This window comes from Podarcis tiliguerta (assembly GCF_965153285.1).
Source record: "Podarcis tiliguerta genome assembly, chromosome: 4".
Lineage (NCBI taxonomy): Eukaryota > Metazoa > Chordata > Lepidosauria > Squamata > Lacertidae > Podarcis > Podarcis tiliguerta.
The window spans coordinates 37,804,982-37,832,913 of NC_139537.1; the positions used below are offsets into that span (position 1 = coordinate 37,804,982).

General features: G+C 41.4%; 2 protein-coding genes across 9 annotated transcripts in view; both read left to right on the forward strand.

The window, feature by feature from the left end:
* Positions 1 to 10,449, forward strand: part of ARL13B (ARF like GTPase 13B) — a 38,076-nt gene extending 27,627 nt beyond the window's left edge. For 3 of the 8 annotated variants that reach the window (XM_083438429.1, XM_083438430.1, XM_083438431.1), the window contains exons 7-10: positions 911 to 1,025; positions 2,869 to 3,124; positions 4,682 to 4,798; positions 5,818 to 6,619. In XM_083438429.1, the coding sequence (XP_083294555.1) occupies positions 911 to 1,025; positions 2,869 to 3,124; positions 4,682 to 4,798; positions 5,818 to 5,978 (649 nt within the window). In that variant the 3' untranslated portion in view covers positions 5,979 to 6,619. Of the gene's footprint in view, positions 1 to 910; positions 1,026 to 2,868; positions 3,125 to 4,681; positions 4,799 to 5,817; positions 6,620 to 6,992; positions 7,037 to 8,883 lie in introns of those variants that run through there. The other 5 variants (XM_083438435.1, XM_083438436.1, XM_083438432.1 and 2 more) reach the window with 3 other exon arrangements.
* A 687-nt stretch (positions 10,450 to 11,136) lies between these two features.
* NSUN3 (NOP2/Sun RNA methyltransferase 3) lies at positions 11,137 to 27,725 on the forward strand. Its single transcript, XM_083438455.1, has 6 exons — positions 11,137 to 11,289; positions 13,782 to 13,891; positions 15,791 to 16,134; positions 17,916 to 18,070; positions 19,220 to 19,341; positions 27,458 to 27,725. The coding sequence occupies exons 1-6, from the start codon at positions 11,152 to 11,154 to the stop codon at positions 27,717 to 27,719; spliced, it is 1,131 nt and encodes a 376-aa protein (XP_083294581.1). The 5' UTR covers positions 11,137 to 11,151; the 3' UTR covers positions 27,720 to 27,725.
* Positions 27,726 to 27,932: the final 207 nt, after the last annotated feature.

Genomic DNA, 27,932 nt, shown 5'->3' on the forward strand with positions numbered 1-27,932 from the left:
TTCCAGCAGAGACTTTCCACTAGAAGAAATGCATCTAACTGGATCTAACTCACAAGTGTTGTGTACTCAAAACTTTATATGGTTGACAACCATAACCTCCTTTCCTGATTCTCCCCCTTCTCCTACACAAGCCTCTTTGCCACTGTTTTTCCTTTTCTCTCTGCTCCCCACCTTTTTCCTAGCTGCCCCCATACCTTTATTTTCCTTTTGGTTCCTGACTGTTGTTTGTCTGAATTAAATTGTCCAGAAGCACCTCCAAGCTAGTCAAATGATTCCTCTTTATGGAGTGTGCTGTATCAGAGGTTCCCAAACACACTCAACTCCCTTCTATCTATCTTCCTACTCACTGCACCTGGTAAATAAGGCTGCCCTTGTGTGCTTTCAAAGAACAGGCAAGTCTCAAATCATCCAAAATAGGTGCTGCTAACAATACCACAACAACAAAATTGGAGAAACCTGCCATGAGAATCAGGTGGTGGTCTTGTGCGTGGTAAAATCTTTGGAAAATAGAGGGATATTGAATTTTATCTTGTTCTGATTTGCACTCAATTTTTTGCCTTAAGGATAGAACAGAATGCATGTTCAAATGTATATTGAAAGCTGGTGGTGCTAATAGCTAAAAGAGTGCGTGCCATCAGCCAGGACATTTCAGAATTGGATCTCATTTCAGCCCCTGCTGGCTGGCCTCAAAAAAGCCAGTGCTCTCACCTTCACATTCGTTCTTTGCAATTTGAGGAATAATATACATTTGTTACAAGGGGTGTTGTAAGGATGACTGACATAATGTACATGAGATGCTTTAAACACTTATAATGTGCTAAGGATCATAACCTCAATGGCATTTCCTTTGGAATCGTGTTGATTCAAGATCATCTGTCTTTCTTTTTTAAAAACAACAACAATAACAAAGAGATCGGAAAGAGCGAGAAGAAGCAGAACGTGAAGGAAGAAGTGTTCCTAATGAAGATGACACTGAACCAATAAGAGGCAACCCATTCCAGCCTATATCAGCTGTAATCACTGAGGTATCGGAACATTCGTATGTTTTAAAAAATGTTTTTGATAATCCATATATTTCAGACTGATACTGTTCAATAATGGATATGGATTCTGAGTGTTGATTAGTAGTGATTTTTCCTGCTCAACCTTCCCCTTAATTGAAAAAGTATTTGGAGCAACACAGCAACTGCCCCTACCAATATCAAGAATCCTAGATAAGTGCTGGTTTGGGTTTGAAAGGATGGTCTAGAAGTCTTAAAAGAGGTACATTACAGTATATATGTTCAAGTAAGGGAGTTTCAACATGATCATCACCATTGTTTACTTGGAAGTTATTAACATTGACTAGTCTGACTGTGGGAACGTATTTTAAATATTCAATGTATAATATTAAAAACTGGTTTGTATCCAGTGCTGCGTGAGCATGGTATTCCACTTGTGCAACTGGACTTCCTTTCTTCTGCTCTTCCCATGTGCCTCTTCTTAATCTGCTCCAGACAGTCCCTCAACCCAGTGGAGCAAATTTTGAGGTTGAATGTGGGGGTGGCGGGGGGTTTCAAGGCAGAGGAGGGGGAAGTTCTGTTGTGCAAATGGAACTCTGCTGTGCAAACTGAACAGCAGCATTGGCTACAACTCAGTATCTTAAATAGTCAAGCGAAGGCTGTGGTGGCAGTTCTCCAAAAATTAATCCCAAACTATTTGGTATTTCATATTATAGTACTGTACATATACAGTCCAGTACCCCTCTTCCATGTCTGCACATCAGGCAGCAGCCCCTTGCAAGTAATGCAAACAAGAGTGCCATACTTAGGACTGTAGGCTTGGCTCCTATCCAGGAGTGCCATAAACTTCTGCTGCTGCACCAGTTATTGCACTCGTTCTATAGGATAGTCATCATTGTTCTAGGAAAAATACTAAGTATGGGCTTGTTACATCTATGCAATCTAACTTTTTATAGATACTTCATTTCTATGAGCTTCTTTGAAAATGTATATGCTCCTGCTTTTCCAAGTTTGCTGAAAACATAAAATATAATTCAAAACAAATACAAGTGTTAACAAAAGAGCTGCATTAAAAGCAGCTTCCTTGTACTCAGACTACTCTTGATTGTTCCTTTCCGCATGAGCCAAAGACCTTTGGAAGCATATATTAAGGTCAGAACTGCCTTCATAATAGCAGCACTTTTTTTTTTAGTTAAACTGGTTTAGAATAACATTACCAAAAAATGTCAGCAGCTCAGCTTCCGAAATCAATGTAAGTGATTAAAAGCTTAGTATTCTCAGCAAAGAAGAAGCTATATTACAAAGTCTAAGTACATTATACACAGTGGTTTGTTTGTGGAATCCCCCAGTAATCTCTGTGTACATACACGGGAACTAAACTAACACTACTGACAATATTTGTAAAGCTGAACCTTTAAATACCTGACATTTAAAAACAATTAAAATGTAAAGTTGCATATAGCATGCCTTTACTAAGAATACAGAAACTAACTAATATTCAGATATTAAGTCTTCTATATCTGAAGTTTCATTTTATATTATTGATTATCTATGATCTAGCAGAAAGGATGGTGTGCTACCTAGGAGATTAATAAAAAATCTAGGCTGACTGTGAACTCGCTTCAAATAGAGGCACCCTTTCTCTCTGAAGATATATTGCTGAGCTGAATGTAAACAATTATAAAAAGTTTTGCTTAGCTTGTGCTACAAATGATTTTAATAATAATAATATAATATTTTCACTGATCCTTGTAGAGTTGTTTGTTTTTCTTTTTGCTGACTTTCCCCCTGTTCCACTGCCCACCCCAAAATTTCATGTCTGCACTGCTGGTTTACAAAAATTGCATTTTTTTCTCTGCTTTGTTAGAATGAAAAGAAAATTGAACAAGAAAAGAAGAGGCAGCGGGAGGAAAATGAGAAGTCTTCCATTGCCTTGAAACCTAAAACAGATCAGGAGCAAATGGACACTCAGAGCCTGAACAGCCAGCGATCAAATGAGAGTAGATTGGTAGAAAACTATAAATCTGCACTAACACAACGTTTGGAACATGAAGATGAGAATGACCAGCAAATTTCAGAAAGTCTTGACTCTGGTGATAATGCCACTTTGAATTCTGGAATAGGTGGGTTGAGTTTCATGCTTGTAGTATAAACACTGGCTTCACTTGCTAGCCAGCTTCTATTGTGTTTGCCACAACTCCCCTTCTCCGTCCTCTAGCATGCACATAATGGTTGGATGAAATGCAGGAAATATTTTTCACTTGCACTACAGTTTGGAGAAGTGAAGATCCAGCAGGACAGCTGCCTTTTCCTCCTGCTTCTGATTAAACAGGTTTTGGGAGAAATGTAGGGGTTCTTACCTCATTTGCAGAAGAAAATTGGCATAACAGATTCCTGCTTCCGTACTGTAGTGTAGTTTTCAGCTCAAAGATGAAGTGAATGGGTTGGGGGTTTAAAAGCTGCTCTAAATCCTTCATCTTTGTTACCAAAGGGGGCCCTTGTTGAGTGGGTTTTTATTTTTAATTCCTTCGTAAGCTGGTGGGTTCCAGTTACGATACCATACTGCAAATGTTGCTCTTAAAGTTAGATTGGACTGTTTTAATTGGATAATAGGTATGCAATATGTTTCTGTAGTACGTTATGATGAAAGTTTGCCTTGTTTATTTAAGGGCAAAGTGGTAATAGTATAAGTTATAACTTATTATATGATGACATCCCATCATCATGCAAGCAGACAGTCACTCATGCAATGCATCTTCCCCTTTCCCCATACCGTCAGATGGGCACAGTCAAATTTCATCTTTTACTCTGAATGGTGATGATGACGATGACGATAATAATAATAATAATAATAATAATAATAATAATAATAAAAAAAAAAAACAAACCCAAAATAAGTTTGCAGTTCTGTATATATTTCACAGAGTGCACTTGTGCTTATTCTGAGCAAGCAGGCATTGGATTGATAGGGTCATTCTGGTTAGATGTTGGAACCTTTCTCATCCTGCCTGATGGAAATTAGCAGGGAAAGTCAAAAGTCTTACCATGCAATCCTAAACACACTTGGTGGGGCGTTCTGCTTTGTGCTGTAGTCAGAGGCTCTTTAATCAAAACTAACCTTCCCTCAACATTGTGCCCCCCAGGCGTTGTTGGGTTATAACTTCCATCAGGATGTTCCACTCTGGTCTGTGGTCAGGGATGTTGGAAGCTGTAGAACAAAATATTCAGCGGGCACCAGGGTAGGGAAGGCTAGCCTGAAAATCGTCAGGTATTCCCAGATTGGCTTGCCTCTTTGGAGGCTCTCCCTAAGATGTCCCCATTATCTTAGGTGAGAGAAAACTGTAGATAGCCTTCTTGATTAGACAGCCAGCTTTTAAATGGTTGTCCCCAGGGAGGCTTGCCCAATGTCCATGTGGATGACCTTTCAGTACCAGGTGAAAACTATTTTTCTTTTTTCAGGCCTTTTAACCTCTGATAAGGTCATTTTTAATGTTGCAGTTTTATTTGCTGTTTTTATTTGATTGTCGTTTCAAAGGATTACACTGTTTTTACCATTTGGAAACTATAAGCCATTCTGAAAATAGAAAGGCAGGATACCTATTTGTTAAACGAACAAGTAAACATTAGAGTTGGTTAGATGCAAATGCTAAATTGCAAGTGTTGCTTGTGTTTTGCTTTAGAGAACAGCAAAAAGAAAACAAAGAAACTAAAATTGAAAAGGAGTCATCGAGTAGAACCAGTCAATACGGAAGAGACGGTTTCCCCGAATCCTACACCAGTAGCACCTCTTGCACCAGGTTCGTAAGCATGAATAACTACTGGTATGTCAGTTTCAAAAAGGCCATTTCACGTGACCTTTCAGATAATAGGAAAATAGATCTCACATGGCTTTTTTCATAACATACAGAAATTTTAAGAATAAACCTGCCGCTGTTGGATTTTATTCCAGAGTGAACAATACTCTTGCTAGGAGGGATTCCCCCCACCCCACCCAGCACACACTGGGAGATAGTTGGGAGCATCATTTTACAACTCCTGGAATTAAGATGCTTGAGGAATTGGATCTCCATTACCATAATTCTGACAATAACTGACCTGATTCAAAACTCTTGGGGTTAATGGATTAACCACCACTTTTTCCACTTCCCAAATGTTCTGGTGGCAGTTCTTGGTGAAAGCCATATCAAAATACGTCTCTTGAAGGAATATACAAGCATTTGTGCCCTTAAAAAATAGTAATCCTAGATTAATGGGAAACATGACAGAATGAATAATAAGTGAACAGATGTGAAAGTGACACAGATTAGAAATAGTCTGATAACTGTGGGCATATAGGGAATCTCTTTCTTTCCATGCCCTGCTTATAAGTTTCCCAGAAATATTGGCTGGTTACCGCTAGAGACAGAAAACTGGATTAAATGGCCCATTACAGATGGTACTTGTCATTAGTAGCAACGAAAAAGGAGCACGACTGTTCTTACGTTCTTTCTCATCCCTGGCAGCTTGTTTTAAAATGGAATTTTCAATGCACAGTTTATTTATATTATGAATTTCTCCCCAACAGCCTAGATCTCTGCAGACATGTTGTGTTTGGGTCCCACTGACACCTAAAGGAAAATGTTCAGTGAGATTGTGTAATTTGCGTATTTTGATTGTCTCGGTGATATGTTGTTTGTTTGCCTTTAAGTATATGCGTGTAACCTTTTCTGGGTTATGAATGAATGAATACATTCCATCTTCACAAAGATGAATGTTTGCATCAGTAGATTTCTGTTTGACAATATGGTGTTGCTCTTTGATATTCTTTTTCCTGTAGTTGGCTGGGAAACTCCTACTAAAGTTAACAGAATTCGAAAACTTGAACCTCTTGGTGAAACCCGTCGTAATGGTAATTTCAGAGGAGATCACAATTTGTTGGTTTTCCTCAGAAACCTGTTCCATTTTGCATGCTGGCTTTTTTTCTTTCATTTCAGCTAACCATGTGCAGCTTTAATAGCATATTTTTTCAAGTTTTGAAAAGAGCTCATTCTTTGTTCTATCTCCCCCTCCCCTGTTTAAAGCAAAGTGTGGGCTGCATCTTGCTTATGCAGTATTTGCTTCATTCTGTTTGCTTCAATACAAATTGGTCTCTGGTGTGCCCCTGCACCATGATTTACAAATAAAGCAACCAGCACCCCGTGGTAACGGATCCCATTGCATATAATACTAAATATGTACTTAGGTATAGACCAGAGGGAAAAAATGAAACAAATTGCATATATTGCCAGCTTTACATATATCAATGAATTCCTAAAGCTCAGGTGGGGTGTAAGGATAAAGCTGTTTTAAAATAGACCTTTGTTCTAAATCTCATTGATTGTACAATAAATGAACCGATTCTTTTAAAAATTCAGCTGCCTTTTTCTTCTTCTCAGATGACTAATGGAGGGAAAGTATTTCAAGACCTGTGAAATACATCTAGATGCTTTTGCACTATAGCATATCCTCATTGCTTAAGCATTTCTATTGAGCAATATTTCAAAAAAATGGGGATTCCCTTAGATCAGTGGTAGAGCACATGCCTTGTATATACAAGACCAGACCTCATATCTCTACTTTAAAGGATTTCCCCTAGAAAAGGCTGCAAATGATTCATGTCCTAGCGAACTGCTACAAGCCAGAATAAGTAATATTAAGATGGATGAAGATTCAGGTAGGTAACCGTGTTGGTCTGACACAGTAGAAATATATATATAAAAATTAAAAAATTGTCCAGGAGCACCTTAGAGACCAACTAAGTTTGTTCTTGGTATGAGCTTTCGTGTGCATGCACACTTCAGATACCAAGATGGATGAAAGCAGCTTCATACATTTGCAGAACTATTATTTTTCCAAAAAAGTTAAAAAAAAATTGTTAATACTTGTAGTACAAATACTTTGCACTGTAATGAAATAGTTACGTAATATGCCTTTCCACAAATTTGTGTAACAAAATGCATCTTTCTTTTTAAGGAGTATAAAGAGAAGAAAGCAAGAGAAAAGAGAGAACAGCAGAGGTAGGGAGGAGAGTGAAGGGCTTGCATTTACTGATTTCATTCCCTTTGCTCAAAACAAGGCAGCCTGATTTGTGGCTGGAGCATGAGAATGGAAATCAAAGATATATATATCCTTGGACCCAAAACGGAGCGACTTTCCCTCTCTTTCTGATGTGTAGAGCCAAAATGGAAAATCTTCTCATGCAAGAAATACTTCTGATTGCACTTGGTAACTCAGCTTGGTGAATTGCTGACACAAGAATGCATATGGTATTCATCACCCATAGATTTGATTCCCAGAAATACAGTTAATAATGTTTATCTGTCATTGAGTTCCTTGCATTCTTGTCCGCATTTCATTAACGAAGACCCACAACTTAGATTTGAGATGATAAAACAGAATCTGGGGACAAACGGAGAGTCATGTGCCATGGCTTTTTTGATGCTACTATGGGCACTAATGAAATTTTAGAATCTTCTGTTAGAAAGTGTGCATTTGCCAGAATTCCAATACTTTTCAGCTTCAGGAGAAAGAACAGACTTCATCAATCCTCCAAAAGGTTTGGTCTACACTTCCCATCATCTTTAGTCAGCATGGCCAGCCAGGGCTGATGGGAATAGTAATTAAAAACATCTGGAAGGCACAAGGTTTTGGGGATGTTGAGACAATTTCCCTAAAATTCAGACCATTTTAAAAACTCCCCTATGCAAAAAAAGAAAGAAAAGCCATTGGATTCATGTATATTTTTACTATAGAAAACTATGTAGCAAATATTTATGACAATACTTAACGTCATGCAACGTCATGTATGAAAAAATAATTAACATGACAAACTGAATCAAAACTAGGGGGCATAAGTTGTATATAGCTTACCATCTATTTTTGGTGCCACAGATTCAAAAATATCCTAAGAGCTGCTTGCATGCACTTTTCCTGTTTGCTGTCTCACTTTCCTGCTGAGCACATAAACCAATAGTTTTCTTTTTCTTACTTGATAATTTTGCACGTATTAAGCTTGCATGTCTCACACATGGATTTTTTTTAGAGTGTAAAGATGAATGTTTTCCTTCCCTCTTAGCTATATTTATTAATTTGGCTGTGGGGGGGTGGGGTGTCTCCTTTTTCCTTTTTCAAATCCTGTTTATCTTAGGAAACATATTGTATTGTCTTAAAAAAAGAACTCCCCAAATGACTATTCAGAAGTGTACAAGCAAATCTGGAGCTAGTGTGTCTGGACAACATTACAGTTGAAGGAGTCCACTTAAAAGCCCCTACTATCATTTGCTGCCTCTTTGTAGCTAACTATGTTGATGTGGAAAACAGTGGAAGAGAGGGAGGAACCCTGCAAGTGAATGGTCGCTTGAAATTCTTCCTTTCCCTTTCTTTATCGCTCCTGGTCAATGTGGGCTTCACATGGTTAACTATAAAGCAGTTGGGGAAAATAGCAGCAGCAACAGTTTGGGGTGCGCCTGTGTATATAATCAAAATTATCACCCAACAATTCAGGTTAGACAAGTTTTCAATTCCGTCCCCTTTTTTCTTCATATTACGTTTTGACCCTATCCCTATATTTCTTTAACATACTATGATTTTCCTCGCTGGAATACATTACCTGTAGACAAAGTATGTGCTGGTGTGAAATGTTTCAAGCATTACCATTTTTCTTCCACAAGTCTTCATGACAAAATAATGTCATTAGGAGAAATTGCAAAATAGGGGTTTATGGAATACCTTTTCAGTATTGTATGTTTTGCCATGCCCCCATACTTAATAAACCAGCAGACATTGGTGTTCCTATTCTTCAAAAGAATGGCTAGATATATGGCATTTTATATATTAACTTGATTTCTTTTCTGATATGTGTTAGATTTCTATGGAAAGCCGCTGCCTCCACTGACTATACGGCAAAGACCTAACAGCGATACCCATGAAGTAATATCTTAACCAACAGTCATGTGGCAGTTTTTAAAGAAGCATGTATCATGTAAAGGGAAGACCTGTATAAGACACTGTGTTCTTATTTCCAGAGACACCTGCTTTTCTTAAATGTTGCTGGGCAAGGACAGTAAGGCTGCCTTGATATCTCAGCCGTGAAGATGGCCCTCACAAACTCCTATTTCCTTCTTGACTCACCAATTCTTCTTCAGGGTTAATGTGGAACAAGAGAACTTACATAAGTAAAACTCTTGGGAAATGGAACACTTTTTTTCCTTCCTGGAAAGGATAGTTGCAATCCTGAAGAAAACATTTTCAAGACCAAATGCAACTTAACCGTGCACGTGCAAAGACTGTTTTTAAGTTTGGCTTAATACAACAAGACTTTTTCTTTTGTTCTTTTTGGGGAGTTGTAAAATACATGCATGTTCAAGTGGGGGGGTATAAAGTGTACATTTTAACTATTTTTATATTTTTCTAGTATTTTGTTTTAACAGAACTATTTGGTTAACAGAACTATTTTGAAATATTAAAGTCCATAGCTATATTCATAAGCAGAACATATTTAAGAATGTCACATTTTCACAGCACTTCACTCTTGCATGTGATTTGCCTCACAAATTGTCTTGTTACTTTGCCATGCTCTGATCCGCCAAGAAGAAATGTGAGTGCAAATGGATGTTGTGCTCATGTCTTTAGTGAACCACAGCTAGACTTCCTGGAATAGTACCATTTCTATCTTCTGGAGGCAAGATTTCAGACAGATATGTGTGCAATGACCATTCCTGGAATTGATTTTTCATTTCTTCCTGTTAGATTGTGTTGCTCTTGTGCAACAAATGGAATTGTATCCAAAATTATGAGAATTTTCTTCATGGAATCATTTGATTTTGACTATAGTGACCCAAAATGAATTATCTGAGAACAAAAGCCCCAAGATCTAAGGATGGAAACTACAAGCAATAAAAAGTTGAAAATAATTTAAATTTCCTGGAAAATTAAATCACTTATTGCAGAAATTGGGAACCTGTCACTCTCCAGAATCTGTTGGACTAAAGCTTCTGTCATCCATCACTTTGCAGCTGGCTGAGAGTTGCAGTCAAATAACATCTGGAGGGCTACAGGTTTAGTGTGTATGCATTTTTCTTAAGATAACACTGGAATGGTACTTTTTCACACTTTTGTGTTCAGATTTATACATATGAGAATATATGACCAGGGAAGCCCCTGTACACTTAAGTATGATGGACAGCTCTGAATATTCTTGTACACAGTGGGTACAAATTCACACTAGCACTAAAGTGAATAAGGAAGTCTCTTCTATTGGAGCCCTCTGGATCTCTGAAAACTGTCATGTTCTGAAAACGTATTTCTAAACTTTTAACAAACGGGAAAAGAACATGAAAATATTTCTTTAGTACTACATTTATGTGTGTTTGGATATCAGTTGAAGAGAATAACTTGTACACCAGAAATAAAATTGACAATTGAAGCCTCACATTTGACTTTCAACTTCTGTGAATTTCGTGTAATTGTAAATTTCATTCCTTGAAATATGTTGTTTAGTCGTGTCCGACACTTCGCGACCCCATGGACCGGAGCATGCTAGGCACTCCTGTCTTCCACTGCCTCCTGCAGTTTGGTCAAACTCATGCTGGTAGCTTCGAGAACACTGTCCAACCATATCTAACTTAAAACTTGTGTGGATATAAATTTCATTTGCATGTGGATGTAGAAGTTATCCATCTACTGACTGTTTAATTCCCCTTGCCTAGGAAAAGCAAGGAACCACAGGACCAGCTCTTACCACATCTGAGGATGATCCTGTCTTTTTTTTGGGGGGGGGGTATTTTAACTGGGTGTTTTGTGATAAAAATATGCTTTGTCCAAAGTGCTGGTAGAGCATGACAGCATCATTTTGAAAAGCATTTATTTCCTGCATTTTCTCCTTCTCTCCCAAGGATCTCAGAAGTGGCCTACATTCTTAATCCTCCTTTAATTCCCCATAACAACCCTGTGAAGTAGGGAGCTACAGTCCTGCCCAGCACCACGCTGCTTTCCCCTCTGGGTCGCAGCTTCGCGCCCCAAGTCAGGAGAAAGATTCCCTGCAGGGACAGAAGTCAGCGGGTTGCGAAGCCGCTCTCGGCCGCGGGAGGAGCGGCTGCAGCCCCGCCCTTCGTATGACCCGGCGCGCTCGGCGATGCCATTTCCGCTGCGAAGGGCCGGCCCACGGAGCGCCATGCGTGCGCTGCGGCGCTTGGGCCGGCTCGCCAGGCGGCTCCGCGGCTGGGTAGACGTCTGTCGCCGGAGAGACACCCACTCTTCGGCCGAGGAGCAGGTGAGCGCCGAGCGGGCGTCGCCTCCTCCAGCAGGGAAAAAGGTGCAGCCCGGGCTTCCTGGCCGCTACGGGAACCAATCGCAAAGCAGAAGCCTTCCCGGCCGCGCGCCGCTAGCTCCTCCCCTCTTCCCGCAAGGCTTTGAAAACTCCTGGAAGCAGCTGTAGACGCATTAAAAATATAGATTGAAAGATGCAGCGCCAATTTCCGGACTCGATAGAACTTTTTCTTTTCCCCTTAAAGGGCTGCCCCTTGAAATCCATCCGTTATTTTAAAGCTGGCGTTCGTGCCTCCCCACCCCGCGTCGTAGCAAAAAGGCGAGGCGCTCCTGCTTTTCTTGCACGCGGGTCTTTCATTAGAAGCTGCAGCCCTGCGCGCTTTCCTTCACTGGCTGCAGTTGGGGCTTACTCTGAAGGAGACTTGCAGAGGATTTCCTCGCGCGTAAAACGGAAAGCTCGGCCTTCCTGCGTGTGCGCTAAGGCGTCTCTGCGCGACCGAGCAAGGGGTTGAGACGCGCAGGGAAACCTGCCGGGTTGTTTGTTAAGGGGAAGGGTTTGCCTGGAGACCCAGGATCGGCCCCGCCTCCAAGAGGCGACCTTAGCACTGGATTGCTGCATGCTGCTTCCTTATTTACCGAGCTTCAGCGTGCATCCCACCCCACCCTGCAATATTCATTTCACACCAAGTTGCACAGCCACTCTTGGGCAGCCTGAGCTAGAAAGAATTGAAGCCCCTTTCCCCCCTGCTGCTGTTTTTTGGTTGAGGCGCACACACCGGTGCCCTCCCTGCTCGATCAAAATGTTGATTCTTCTGCCCTAAGGGGGCATTTAAAATGGTTTCCCCTTTCAGAACTGGGAGATCTTTTTTCACAATTGATGAAATGCAGCTGCCGGTTTTTCTTTTTTTATAGATCTCTGTAAAAGATGGGGATAAATTCACCACCACCTGTCTCCCAACTGGGTCTGAATGGAGAGTAAATCTGCCTATGGGATTTTAAGTAGCCATCATCAGCCATGGCCAGTTCCAGCTCCAGCCATGTTTATTTATTACATTTATATCCCGCCATTAAAAAGCTTGAGGCGGCTTCCTTGGTTCTCCCCTTTCCCATTTGAAATCCCATGGATTTCAAGCCCGTTAGTTAATTTTGGGTAGAGAGACCAAGTCACCCAGGGAGCTTCATGGCTGAGTGGGGATTTGAAGCATGATTTTCCCTGAGCCTTGTTTCTTGCAATCCTAGTAACCACAATGGTTCTGCCTCCATCCTTTTACTGCACCCACCAAGATAAAGAGAAACTGGGGAGAGGCATCTGATTATCTGTCTAGAATACCTTTCCTCAGTCGAGTGACCTTCAGATGCTTTGCACTTCAACTTCCATCAGTCCTGGTTAGCACAGCTGGTGTAGGAGATTATGAGCAGACTGTTGGCAGCAGGTGTTTTAACAGGTCCATTTGCTCTCACTCCCATTCAAGAGAGAGGGTGGGGGTAAACAAGTAGGTAGAAATGATGGATTCTGTGTGTATTTTCTTGGGGAACCAGGATTGGAAAGATTGGGCGTGATGCATCCTTGAGAGAGCAGTAGTATGTGTACTGCTTCCTCCTGCCGCTTGTGGTCCAGCAAGGAAGTTTGGGCAAGGGGAAGCTGCCTTGTCCTCTCACCTGCTGGCTCTTGTATAGATGATGCAGCACTGGGGACCAGGGACCAGCGACCTCAGCCCTTCCTGACAAAGGCTGAGGTTGAGCAGGGCCAACCCTGCTGTTAGGCAGAGTGAGGCAATCACCTCAGATGCAAGTACTTGGAGGAGGGAAGTGTCCTTAGCACTCTGAGCTTCTGACATTTGACCTCCCTCTGCTGGAGATCAGAGCCCCCCCCCCCACACATACATCCAAGTGCAGTAAATGATGCCATTCTGTTGCCAGTGTTGTCAGCTTCCATACATGGAATTGGGGACAAATGGACCATCTTGTCCTTTGCCTCAGGCTGCAAAATATTTTGAGCTGGTTCTGTGGACAGGCAGGAAGAAACAGTCTTTTGCTTGCTTATTCTAGAGGTTTTTGTTGCTGCGTTTGCATTTTTCCTGAGGTTTTTTACTGTTGCTTCTGCATTTTTATATTTGTAAATGTATTGTAAGATGCTTGGGGGGAGGGGAGGGGAAGCCTTCTGGTAAGAAGCAACTAGCAAGTCAGTAATAATAAACAACTTACAGTGAAATCTTAACCATGTCTACTCAGAATTAAGCATTACTTAATTCATCAGGCCTCTCCTAGGTAAGTGGGGTTGGAATTACAGACAGTTATTTTCAAGTGAAATGGAAGGGGAACTTATTCACAAATCTTTTGTATTAACCTTTTAAGAATCCATGCTGGTGTAGAAACATCAGTTACTTGTTGAGAATACAGCTTCTTAAACTGTTCCACATAGAGTTAAAGTATAAGTACAGTATAGCCTTTGGGTAATTGGTATTCATATATGCTTTTTTTCATATTCTCTCCAAGTTGGAAACAAAATCAAAAACAAAGCTTCAAAAGAAAATATGCCAAGTTGTTCTCAGTCATTTTGAGAAACAATACTCCAAAGAGTTGGGAGAAGTGTGGAACTCAATCAGGTCAATTTTCTGTTTTCTTTTCTCTCCCCCACCCTCCCCCCTTGTTCAATGCACCATAAAATAATTACAGTAAGCATAGCTCCTCAGAATGCAAACTAATGCAAAGTTTTGAGTTTTCAAATGTGCTTTCCGTTTCCTCAGTCTTTTATACTGAGAAGGCGGGGGAGAAATCTGATGACTACATAAAAAAGGGATGACAAAGTTCTGGGTTTTTAGGGGCCAAAGTCGTGCCCTCCAGATGTTGAACTTCAACCTCCATCAGCAACAGCCAGCATGGCCAGTGGTCAAGGATGCAAAGCAGGGGATTGGACTAGAATGACCATCAGAGTCTCTTCCAACTCTGCAGATCTCTGATGGAAGTCAAACAGCATCTGGATGGCACTATGTTGCTCTGTTTTTCATGAGTAGTCCAGGGCTGAAAGTACATTTTGCCATGTACAGTGGTGCCCCGCAAGACGAATGCCTCACAAGACGAAAAACTCGCTAGACGAAAGAGTTTTCCGTTTTTTGAGTCGTTCCGCAAGACAAATTTCCCTATGGGCTTGCTTCGCAAGACGAAACGTCTTGCGAGTTCTTGCGAGTTTTTTTCCTTTTTCTTAAAGCCGCTAAGCCGTTAATAGCCGCTAAGCCGTTAATAGCCGCTAAGCCACTAATAGCCGTGCTTCGCAAGACGAAGAGACTCGCGGAACGGATTAATTTCGTCTTGCGAGGCACCACTGTACCTTATTTATCTATTTATTTAGGAATACATTCCTTCCTTTTCAAAGCAAAAAAACCCCATTCGCATAGCAGCTCATTGGTGTTCTGGTTTCATAATAAGATGTAGAGTATAACTGCTAACAACTTGAAAATATTGTTACTGTTGTTTTCCCTTGCAAATGAAATTATGGGTAAGCATTTGAATATACCTTGATTAAATTTGGATCACCAAGGACTAGAAGAATTGTCCCAGGGATTTGATATGACCCGTTCTCTGCTAGTTGGCCATCCCTAATGTAAAAGAAGAGTTCATAATTAGGCACAGGAAGCTTAGTATGCGTGCAAATGACACAGGGACATTTCTATTTAATACAGACAAATGGACTAAATTCTATGTTTGTCTGGGTTTGCTCAGCCAGGACTAAGCTGTGTACTTTTAAAAAAAAAATGTGTCTTGCAATGTAAGATAGCCTTTGGAGGTTTGCACAGTGCCTTTTCTTTGTGTATAGATGATGCAAACCAACCTGTACATCAGGACTAATTCTTCTGGGACAGAAGAGCAAGGCTGACTTGAGCCTAGAACTTTTCATTTTAGAAATTTCCCTGAGCTTGGGTGCTGGAGAAGTATAAAATATTACTTCAAACTCTTGTGTGCTGTTAAGAAGGTAATAAGAGCCTGCTGGATCAGGCCAATGGCCCACCCAGTCTGGCATCCTGTTCTCACAGTGGCCAGCTAGCGAGGCAGAGGAAGTGACTTGCCCACCCAAACTGACCCAGAAAGCTTCATGCCATTCAAACCTGTGTCTTCCCCATCATAGCCCGACTAACTGCTACACCACTCTGGCTCTCCTGTAATATTACAGAAAGCAGAAAGTAAATCATGTGATCAGGGAAAAATTCAAAGGCAGTTTCTATAATCCCACTCACACTAAGAGTGACTCATTCCAGACTAAAAATTAGGTGCAATATGCTACCCTCCTGTAGCCTTTCGTTCAGTGTATTGATCCAAATGGTGATGATGGAAATGCATTTGCATGTAACGCAGTCTGCAAATTAACTGTAGCCCATCATTTTAGCATAAATCTCTGCTTGGTGCTGAGCTGTTTCCTCTCCCCTTTTCCTGACGCTGACACACTTTTGTCTTCTTATATCCCAGCGCATGCCTATGTGTAACATGTATATTTCTTTTTTAATCTCCAGTCAAGTGCTTTCAACACCTCAGTGCTGGCAGTATGCTGTCCTCCTTAATAAATTCAATTTTTCCTCTGAAGTGGAGAATGACTTGCACTTAAAGGGCTATCGCCTCGTTTTCCCGGAAACTTCGTCCTGTTTTCGGCAGTCGCTCAAGTGTTACATCAGTAGCAGTCCTGGAAGGTTCCCTGCTCAGAAACACAGAGCTGGTAAACTGAAAGAATATTACCTGCTGAATGCAGCGTCAGTTCTGGCTGTGCTGGCCCTGGAAGTTGAGAATGGAGAGAAGGTTTTAGATATGTGCGCTGCTCCAGGGGGTAAATCGATAGCAACGCTTCAGTATGCTTGGCCAGGTAAACCACTGCACTCCTAAACCAATTAGAACACACAAATTGGTTGCTAGATTGCTTAAATAACCTATTAAGCAGGTTATTCAGAGGCATTCATTAAGAAAGCTCTTGCGGCATCCTTTCCCCTCCCTATTGCAGTCAAAACCCAGCACATCAGGAAGTGGAATCGGAGCTGTCTGATTTTTATTTCAAACGCAATCTGCATATTATGCCCTTGCTGCCTGACACCAATTTTTCTGTGCATTAGTCTGAAGGCACATGAAAAGAAGTGCTCTGCAGTCCTCTGATATTTTCACATCATCTTTGTGATACTCTGGTACTCTAATTTTGCAGGGTCAGCTAGAGAGGGAAACAAAGCAACCTTGGCATGCTCACGAGGTGCTGATACATTAAAAGAATGCTTCCCAGTTTGTTGAGTGCAGGAGGCTCATGAAAAGGAAAAGGGAACGTAAGAGGATTAGCAGGGCCAGTGCTAGTTGGCAGACTGGGGAGGCTGCCTCAAGCTGCAGATGTTTGAGGGGAAGCAGCAAATTGATTGGAAGACAAGACTTTGTGGGCACATACCCCACCCTATGGGATACAGGTGGCACTGTAGTCTAAACCACAGAGCCTAAGGCTCGCTGATCAGAAGGTCGGCAGTTCGAATCCCCACGAGAGGGTGAGCTCCTGTTGCTCGGTCCCAGCTCCTGCCCACCTAGCAGTACGAAAGCATGTCAAGGTGCAAATAGATAAATAGGTACCACTCTGGCGGGAAGGTAAGTGGCGTTTCAGTGCACTGCTCTAGTTCGCCAGAAGCAGCTTAGTCATGCTGGCCACATGAGCTGTACGCTGGCTCCCTCGGCCAATAAAGCGAGATGAGTGCCAGAACCCCAGAGTCGGTCACGATTGGACCTAATGGTCAGGGGTCCCTATACCTTTACCTTTACCCTACCCTATACTCCCTTAAGGAAGTCTGCTGACCTCAGACCTGGTGAAAGATGCTGTCCTGTCATCACCCCCAGATCATCCCTTCCTGTGGGTGCTTTGCAATAAAAAAGGGACAGTCGGCGCTTCATTGCACACACTGGAGTATAATGTAGTTTGCCACCAAATGCAATTCTTACAATATTTTTATTCTACTGTCAATATACGTGTTCCAAAAGAGACTGCTTGACCATTTGGCTGGATCAGTGGTTCCCAAACCTCCATCTCCCACCCAACAACTTGAAAATGATTTTTCTGTGTGTTGTAGCAAATGAAATGCTGTGTATGATTTTTTTTTAAATTATGTTTTTATTGCTTCTTTTATTTCTTACATAGAATTCAAATGGTAATTCAGTAAAGTGCAATGTGAGAAATAAAAGAAGCAAGTGAAATACAATTAAAATGAGTATTGATATTTAATGTGAAGGATTTGCTGTCTCCTGTCTTCAACCACAAATCCACAGGCACACTGTTGACCACCTGAATGAAGCTTGTGGACCAAGCAGTGGTCCACGTTTTGGGTACCCCTGGGCTATATCACTGTTCAGCAGTGATGGTTTCCAGTCTTCATATTGTGTACTGTCAAATCATCTGTCAATGGGCAAAATCAATCAATTGATTGTGTCTCCACTACATGCTGATGTGTGTGTTTTTAAATTAGTCCTAATTCTTGAGATAATGTTGCTACTTCTAGCTTCAGCTTCCGATTTCACAGGGATTGTTCTGATAGTCTGGTTTGCATGCCACCTTGGCCAGTTTGTTGGGACAAGTGGCAAATTGTGACTGCATGTATTAACTTATCCGAGATTCTATTTCTTTAGGGCTTCTGCACTGCAATGAGTATGACCATTTGAGATCACGCTGGCTGAAGCAGACACTAGAATCCTTCATCCCAGAATCTTTGATGAGTCTCATTACTGTTTCACAGTTGGATGGAAGGCAAATTGGAAATCTTCAGCCTGAAGGCTTCGATAAGGTATCTCTATCATGGCTGCTAGCTACATGGGGCTCAGACTCTCTCATTCTCCCATCAACCCCTTTTCAGTTCAGGGATATCACAATTCTCAGTGATGGCTCTTGAATAAAATAGGAAGATAAAAACTGTAATTTATTAATTATGCATTTATCCTTTGGGTCGCAGAGGGTTCCATCAGATCTCTCATCAGGCCACTGATATTAACATCATTTTTTCAAACTATATGAGTTTCTAAGATATTTAGAATATCCCCTCCTGGTGGTACCGTGGCCTGCCTTGATTCATCTGCCATCAACTAGGGAAAAGGCATTATTTGCAATGGCACCTACATTATGGAACAATCCCTCCCCACTCCCAAGATCCGGAACACCCCGCCCAGTGCTGAGTTTTCAATAGCAGCTGAAGACGTTCTTGCTCACCCAAGCTTTCGGGGACCCTTGATCACCAGCATAAGGGCTCGCTATTTATTATTAGTGTAGTGTATAGCGTATATATTTCTTACATAGCTTTGTGAAGCTTTATTTTTTTAATGGTTGTATGCTGCTTTGACGCGGGTGGCGCTGTGGGTAAAAGCCTCAGCGCCTAGGACTAGCCGATCGAAAGGTCGGCGGTTCGAATCCCCGCGGCGGGGTGCACTCCCGTTGTTCGGTCCCAGCGCCTGCCAACCTAGCAGTTCGAAAGCACTCCCGGGTGCAAGTAGATAAATAGGGACCGCTTACTAGTGGGAAGGTAAACAGCGTTTCCGTGTGTGGCTCTGGCTCGCAAGAGCAGCGATGTCACGCTAGCCACGTGACCCGGAAGTGTCTCAGGACAGCGCTGGCCCCCGGCCTCTTGAGTGAGATGGGCGCACAACCCTAGAGTCTGTCAAGACTGGCCCGTACGGGCAGGGGTACCTTTACCTTTACCTTTATGCTGCTTTGATACCTTTTGTGCAAACTGTTTTAGTAACTTTTTTATAAACATTTTTGTTTTGCATTTCCATAAATGCTTGCATTTGAATAATATATATGCAATGCTTGAAATGCAGTAAAAAAATATATTTGATTTGTAGGGAGATGGCACTGTCATTGGGTGTATTCTACAGTATGAGATTCTTCTGTCCAGAGTTTCCATGTTCGGTTTATTTTTACTTTGCTATTGGTCACTCAGGTACTAGTGGATGCTCCATGCTCAAATGACAGAAGTTGGTTATTCTGTTCCAATACCCAGCAGGCTACCCTACGATTAGCACAAAGGAAGGCATTATCTGCTATACAGATACAGCTTCTAAGGTAAGAAACACAAAGGAAGACGACTGAAATTCAATAACGCTCAGCCCTGCACTGAAGGACGTGCTGAATTGTATTCTGAGGCTCGGTGTCTGTCTGACCCATATACTATCCTCTCCATATGCAGCCACACAGAGCCAGTCATCATTTAAGAAGGCATACAGCTACAGTGTCGTCTCCCAATAACTGGCATGGTTGAGAGAGAGAGAGAGAGAGAGAGAGAGAGAGATTCTGCTCTTCATGCTGAGCAATAGGCCTTTAACTAGGACAGTCACAGGAGGCAGAGGAACAAGTTTGCGCTTACTTAGCTTCTAATGTACTTCAGTACAACACAGTCTCCTAAACCTTTTTTCAAAAAGCTTTTTCTTTACCCGTAGAAAAAATAATACAATTTTTTATCACATCAGTACAGTTTGGGGGACAAATATATCCTAAGAAATCCATAAAAAATACATTACCTGAGTGAAGGTATGAAATGCAAGACCATTTGCACCTGTATTGAGAACTTTTGTTTTCCGGTATAACAATATTGTTGCCTGTAAGTCATCGGGTCAACAGTACCCCACAATGTTAAGTATGTACACCTACAAGAATGGCATGTAGAGTCTAACTGACCCTGCAGTTTCTAAAATGTGAAATAGCACATTGCATCATTAACATGCATAAAACATTGGCTGCTGCATTATTATTTTTGCCATTACCCTTCTCTTAGTGTCCGCAGTGGTAGGGCATTACTCTTGACATTTCAGGTAAGCTGGGTATGTTTCTAGACTCAGCCTAGGATTTGATCCCCTCCAGATCTGTTAGGAGGAGTTGGTTTTGGGTTGTTTTGTCCATTGTAGATCGTTCAGTTTCCAAATAATACCAGCATTTAAGCAGGAAATGTATACGTACTATATTCGGGGAGGGGAAGAGAGGGGAACCACCGCTGGTCACCATTTGATTATGCATTTGGAATTATCCACAACACTTTCTCTTTTGAGAGCAAGTGTGGTGTAGTGGTTAAGAGCGGTAGTCTCGTAATCTGGTGAACTGGGTTCGTGTCTCCCCTCCTCCACATGCAGCTGCTGGGTGACCTTGGGCCAGTCACACTTCTTTGACTCTCTCAGCCCCATTCACATCACAGAGTGTTTGTTGTGGGGGAGGAAGGGAAAGGAGAATGTTAGCCGCTTTGAGACTCCTTAAAGGGAGTGAAAGGCTCACTTACTTCTTCATAAAGAAAAATTATGCTCTATCCAGAGGAGGCATTTTAAGCTAGGATCTTGCCCTAAGAGCATACTCACAAATGCTCCCAGTGGGACCCTATACTATACCATGTATAGCCCTGGTGCTGTGTTTTATCAGTGTTCCTAGCCAGATCATGAGGCCAGCAGGAGAGTAGTGGCGTTTACATAGTCTCTTTCCAGCCAACATTGGGCTTGGATAGTGTTGACCTGCACTATAAACAGGAACCCATTTCAGGCCATTTTCATTGTTAAAACCTCCTGTAGGTGATCTGGGAATCGTAAGTTTGGTTTGTACAGTGCTGCAAATCTTGAGGGTGGGGATCTAGGCTGTGTGTGGAGTACCTAGCCAACTCTCAGAAGTAGAATTCCCAGAAATCCTCAAGAATAAGGAGGAGGGAGCTGTAATAGATAAACAATTAACAATTTTTTCTCTCGCGCCTAATTAAAACAAGTGGTTGGGTCCAGAGGACGTTATTCCTGCTTTGGTCACATCAAAATCAGTGGGACTAATAGCCTGATTTACTTTATGTGGGATTGCAACTTTCATCAGCACTTGGTTATTGCTAGCCAAGCCCATACAATTAAATTAATTTTCCAAATAATGTATTCTAGGTTTTTCATCTGTCCTCAAGAAAATTCATGGCTTGAATTAGGTGTATTTGGTTTACTGTTGCTTATACTGCTGCCCTTGCCTTATGTTTTACTGAGGCAAGTAGAAATGATTAGAAATGTAAAATGTAGAGCCATATAATATGATAAGGTTATATGAAAGAGGAGGCCAATGAGTTAAGCAAGGATTTCCCCCCCTCTTCCTCATTCATTTTCTCCCGCTATATATTATTTTATGGCTATTGATCAAATACTAAAGCTTTTTAATGTAGTGCTATGTTTCACCTCAGAAGTATCCCAGCTGTCAGGATGAATTGAGAGAGAAATAAAATAGTTTGTTTTCCTAAAAGTAGTGTTCTTTATGGAACGCTCTCATAAATGGCAGCACAAGAGAAGGTTGGGGACTGTTTTCCCCCCTTTTCTTTGCATGGCTTCCTCAAGAAAAGGTCTACAGGAAGCTTGTGATTTATAACCGAAATATGAGTGTCTTATTGCAGTAATGCATCATGTCACCCATTTCCTTTGGAGAAATCAATCACATTTAAAACACTGACCTCCTTCAGTTTTCTCTTTCCAATATTTGACATGTAAAATCCAATTTGTGAACTCCTGGCTCAAGGAAGCATACATCATTCAGTGAAATTTTTGCAAATTTGTATAAATCATTCTAGATTATAATGCTGAAGTGGAACATTCTTGACAGCAGGAACCTTGTTGGTAGAGAAAAATCCAAACAAACCAAAATTGCCCATCTCCCCAAAGCACATTTAATCCAATTGGGCCTGCTGTCTAGAAGAGAGAGAAATTGTGTGTTTGATGAAAGCATACCAGGCTACAGCAATAGCAGCTGCAAACCAATAACTTTTCTGCTATAGTTTTGAATATTAATTCAGCCGTCCACCTCTCGTTATTCATAAATAAATAAAACAATAAATGCATTGATTAATCCATTGTTATACATCCCTTTTCTGTTATGCCTTCTGGCTAAAACAAATAAAAGTAAGTTATTAATACTATAACATTTCACTGTTTTGCCATGAATCAGCAAGACTCTGAAACAGTGGGATTTTACAGCTTATGTGCGTGCATGAGGTCACTCCATGTGGTTTATTACCCATTAACATATTAACACGCTGGCTAAGGGCTAATGTCTTGGAGTGAAAATCACCGCCATTCTGCTTCTCCTTAGGTCTTGCTGCCGCGCTAACCAGGTCTAGGCTGTGGTCTGGCTTAGCGTTACAGTCAACCCTGAGCTTGTGTTCATTTCCTCCAAACAAATTTTAGTTACAGCTCATGGTTTGGCTGAAGGGACTGTTGGAGGGCGAGTGTGATGTTTGGAGCATCTATGAATACACGTGGCTTCCCACTTCACACAGTTGCCCTTTCACCTGTTGAGGTTAGCAACAATGAAGAAGGGGGTAGGCTGGCATGCTCACAGCCCTCGATGTTTAGTTGGCCACGAAGAGGGCTAGCTTCAACTGTGTTTCCGGGTCTGGATTGCAGATAACCATAGCTTGCTAAATTTGAGCATTATGGTAACCTCAAAGTTATTGGAGGCCAGAAAGTGAAGGAGTGATTTGGAACTAATCAGGGAAAGGATTGTGAGACTGCACAGATTTGAGGCATAGCGCTGGTAGCCAACTGGTTTTCCTATGCCATGCAAACGGACCTAACAGCTCACTTCATTTTGATCAAAGAATCACAGTAATTTAGAGCTTTACTTTTTTCCACATGTTATAAATGGCTGCAAGGCTGGAACACACAGTGGGAGAAGTGAGTGATGTACAGTCAGGCACAAAGTAGTGCTGTGATCGTTCAAACATTTCTCTAGGTATATTTCTATCTATAGTTTGGACAAAGTATGGCACCAGTTTCTGTCTGGTTTGGAGTTACGAATATTAATCTAGTAGTCTATATCAGATGTTCCTTTGAATCTTTCTTTTCTTTAAAGGCAGGCATGGCCAAGTGTTAATTGGGCATGTTCTTAGGAGAAGGGGTGGAGCTACATTTATTAATTCATTGCATTAATCACCCTCCTAAGAGCCTAGGGTGATGTACAATAAAACAAAAATAGCTACAAGATACATCAACCAAGTTTTCAAAATACATATTTTTTCCTTTCACCTTGCACTACTTATGAGAGAGTGCTGAGTTTTAGTGCCCATTCAAACTAAATTTTGGGCCATGTGGCGAAACTTAGTGTGAAGCCCCATCGCCCTAGCAGAAGTACTTATATGGGTTTCTGCTTGTGGGACCAGGTAGTTGACTCTAACTCATAGTGTGTTACGAGGGTAGCCAATTTGATGCCCTCAAGGTCTTGCTGGGCTACAACTCCCACGTGCTTCAGCATGACCAGCAGTCAGGAATGATGGGAATTTATTCAGTATTTGTTTTCTATCCCTGGGGTCTATTATACCTCTCTTGGTTTGCCTCCATCCAGATTTCCAAGAATGCTGTCAGTACTCCAGATAAAAGATATACAGTGGTGCCCCACAAGACGAATGCCTCGCAAGACGGAAAACCCGCTAGACGAAAGGGTTTTCCATTTTTCAATGCGCTTCGCAGGACGAATTTCTCTATGGGCTTGCTTCGCAAGACGAAAATGTCTTGCGATTCTTGCGATTTTTTCCCCGCTCCCCACCCCCTTTTTCTAAGGCGCTAAGCTGCTAATAGCCTTTTAGCAGCTAATCTGCTAATCCCTTAAACCTTTAAGAGCCTCTAATAGCCGCTAAACCGCTAATAGCGCTAATCCGCTAATAGGGTTGCTTCGCAAGACGAAAAAACTGCTAGACGAAGAGACTCGCGGAACGGATTAATTTCGTCTTGCGAGGCACCACTGTATAGACTGGACTTAGGTTTGGAATTTAATGTATGTTTAGATGTAAGCACCATCTTATAAGAGGCACTCCCCCTTCTCTCATGCACGGGATGAATGCCTCTTCTGATGCCGTTATGACAAAGAAACAACACTTCAGAAACAATGCTTTGCAACCTATATGCAAATTTAATGATGCAGCTAAAACTCATATGATCAGTTCCGTCGGGTTTTAGCCCTAGCCACAGTGCCCTGCAGCATCCCTCAAAGCCTTGTTCTTTTTCTACACATATACACAAATCTTTTTCGCAACATGCACACTCCCATCTCTGTAGAACTCTGCAAACTGAGAGGGGTGACAGATCCCCCCTTTTTTTGCCAGTGCTTCCCTCCTCCCCCAGGAAACAGAAGAATATTTCTTTTTCGTTTCATAGGTCGAAAAGCTACACTAAGTTACAGAGCTTCTTATACACCCTTTTAAGACCAACGGCTTTAAGAGCAGCAATATTGTAGCTATACCAGCTGGATAAACTAAAATGTAGAGGTTAATCAAGATTGCAGCCTCTCTGTCTCTCCCCCTCCCTCCCCAGGCATGGTCTGTTTTGGATAACAAAAATTAGATGAAAACAATGGATGACTATGTGAATGATAACAGTTCAGCTAATATTTCAACTTCATATATATCCCTTTCAACCTAAAATGCTCTTTTCTCTTGGCTGAGTTTTATACAAAAGGAGCTATCATCACCTCCATAACGAGAGGTGAGACATGTATGAAGCTTTCTGGCACTGTTTTTGGCACATCACCAATGCCAGCATGTCGCCACGCTTCAGAGGCATATGATAAATTGCATATTGTGGATACAGAAGGGATTTTCTGGCCTTTTCGGATTGATTTTGTATGGGAGGGGAAAGCCTACAATAACTGGGGAATGTAAGTGGAGTGACTGTGATGTGGCTAGGACAGGTTGATCTTTAAAAGGAAAACAAAATCTATGATCACTTTCATAAGAAGGAATGTGGGGATGAAAGTAAATGTGATTTCAGCTGCTTGAGTGGCTTAGAGGGGATTGCTTTTCTGCTGATCAGAAGCAGCCCGGCATTCTCAGAAAACGACTTCTAATAGCAAACACGAGATGGCAGCGTTGAAGTACAGCATAATCTCCCATAACTCAGCCTGGAATTTTTGCTTTCTCTTTTTGCTGCTGTTTTAATACGAACAATGGATAAATTAGGGACATAATTAATGCTGGTCCTTCTAACAGGATAAAGAACATGTAATTAGTCTCTCAAGGAGTGGGCTGAGGAAGTGGAGTTTGTAATGTGAATGACTGTGCCAACTCTATTGCCCTATCTGTATGCATGTATGCCTATCTCTGTATACAGTGTGTGTGTGTGAGAGAGAGAGACCGACCAAGAGCAAATAAATAGCAATCTATCACGAAGTTTAATGTGCCTTTATGTGAAGGAGTTGCTTTTTGGCAACTCCTAGTGACAAAAGATTGGGGGGGGGGGTGAGCTGACATTTAAAATGTCAAGTTTTTCAAAGTTGCTGAGAATTTGAAGTGATACTTATTGCTCCTATTTTCTCTTTTGCTTTTTTGCCTTTTTTCTTTTCGTGTTTGTTTTCTCTCCAGCTACTGCTAATGGAAGCCTTTAAAAGATATTCAGAATGCGTTAACAGCTTTTAAGTCTTCAGAGCGCTTGGGATAAAAAATGTTTATTGTCCCATTTATATCCATGGCTTAAATCCACATTCTTCAACTTCCCTGCTTTATGATTGATCCATTTATCGGTCGTTCTTTGAGCTGGTGCTAAATTTGCGATTAATTGAGCCTTGCTTAAATTCATAATAATGCTGCATATAATTTACATAGCCCTTTCCTAGAGTGCCTAAAACACTTCACATTTTATATCAGTAATCCTTAAAGAAGCCCTGTAGGATTGACCAGTATTATTACCATATTACAGTCTGTGGGGGAAGTAAAGGGGTGATTCAAGAAAGTTGGTTGTGCTTAAGTTTAATTAAGAACAGTGGGCCAAGGTAGTTGCAACTTGTTTCTCAGTGATTTCAATGGAATACAAGTGCAACTAAATTACTTTGGATTAGGGTCACATCTACACCATACATTTAAAGCACATGGCCCTCCCAAAGAATCCTGGGAACTGTAGTTCACAGACCTACAGTTTCCAGTACCCTTCAACTACAGTTCCCATGATTCTTTAGGAGGAAGCCTTGGGCTTTAAATATATGGTGTGGATTTGACCCAGGATACAGATATGTTTTCTTCTGCCTCCTTCCGTCTCCCTGTCCTTTCTGTCACTTCTCCCTAAAAGTAGTCTCAGTGCCATTGGCACAAATCAACCAAATGTAAGAATACGGCCTATATTACGTGATGTCTTTTCCCAGTTTGTTGGCAGGTTACTGCTACGGAATTTTGGCTCAATACAACTCTTCAACAAATTGAAACTTTCAAATACACTGTATAACCGTTTGTTGATAGTTTATCATTTGGCTAAATTCTGATACACAAAAGCCAGTTTCACCTTGTCCCTCATATTCTACAGCACAATTTAAATAGTAGTACAGTGGTACCTCGGGTTCTTAATTTGTTCCTGAGGTCCATTCTTAACCTGAAACTGTTCTTAACCTGAAGCACCACTTTAGCTAATGGGGTCTCCTGCCGCCGCCACACCGCCGGAGCACAATTTCTGTTCTTATTCTGAAGCAAAGTTCTTAACCTGAAGCACTATTTCTGGGTTAGCAGAGTCTGTAACCTGAAGCGTATGTAACCTGAAGCGTATGTAACCTGAAGCATATGTAACCCAAGGTACCACTGTATGTAATATCATTCCCAATAATAGCAGTGTATGAGGATATGTATATTCCTGCATCAGGAGTATTGTGGATAGTCTTGCCCATTGAGCCCTAGAATGCTATACTGCTAAGCAAGCTGGTGCCCTCAAAATAGGTACATTGTAAGATGGCGAAATGAAAAGGCAAGTTTCTAGCGAAAAGCAATATTGGGTGTGAGTTTCGGAAAGAGATGCACCATAATCGATGTTTAACAACTGTAATTGCAAACACAAATGAGGACTTTTTATGAGCATGTGACTTCATTTTTTAGTATGCATATCTAGTTATAGCAGTTGCACAGTCAGCATCACAGGTATAACACGGTGCTGTTAATAATAATAAGAACCCCAAAATGCTATTCTAATAGAAAATTTAATGATACAAAATTAAGACTTTAAAAGTATTTTCTCAAATAACACACTAATGGTTTCTGTAATATAATTAAATCGGATTTTATATTCCTTAGTTGCGTGTTAAGAAGTGTACGACTTGCTGCTGATAAGCTAGGCAATGTCCAGTCCACGGAAAGTGTGGATCTTACTACAAGGCTTTCTCATTTGAAGTGCATACTTTGAATCAATCCAACTCAACATTTCCTGTTCCTTGCACACAGGTCTGCAATTAAAGCCTTGCGTCCTGGAGGATCTCTGGTTTATTCCACATGCACTCTTTCTAAGGCGGAGAATAGTGATGTCGTAACACAGATCCTCGACTCCTGCAGCAATGTTTGTCCAGTGGATATGAGCGCCCTGGCCAGTTCTGCATCCCAGGAATTCACTCTTGCTTCTGGTGTCCAGCAGCATGAACTTCTAGTACTTCCAGAAAGGGGGAAAGCTTGGGGACCAATGTATGTAGCTAAATTAAAGAAAATGTGATTGATATTCTTCTTGTGGTTGCAGTTCTTTTAGGTCATAATGACCAATCCTTTTTTTCGGGGCCACAGCTTTTTGAAGTGAAAACCTGAACAGGAGATTGAAATCCAATCTCTTCTATTTGCTGGCAGCATCCCCCTCCATTTTTCTATTTCGGTACCCAGTTGGAAGATTGGGGGAGAAGCGGGGGATACCCAGTGGGACATGCAGAGATGT

Excerpts from the sequence above, each read along its gene's own strand:
- NSUN3 (XM_083438455.1), top strand. The coding sequence starts at position 11,152 with ATGCCATTTCCGCTGCGAAGGGCCGGCCCACGGAGCGCCATGCGTGCG. Across the intron at positions 16,135-17,915 it reads GCTTCAGTATGCTTGGCCAG|GGCTTCTGCACTGCAATGAG; the intron begins GTAAACCACTGC and ends CTATTTCTTTAG. Across the intron at positions 18,071-19,219 it reads AGCCTGAAGGCTTCGATAAG|GTACTAGTGGATGCTCCATG; the intron begins GTATCTCTATCA and ends TTGGTCACTCAG.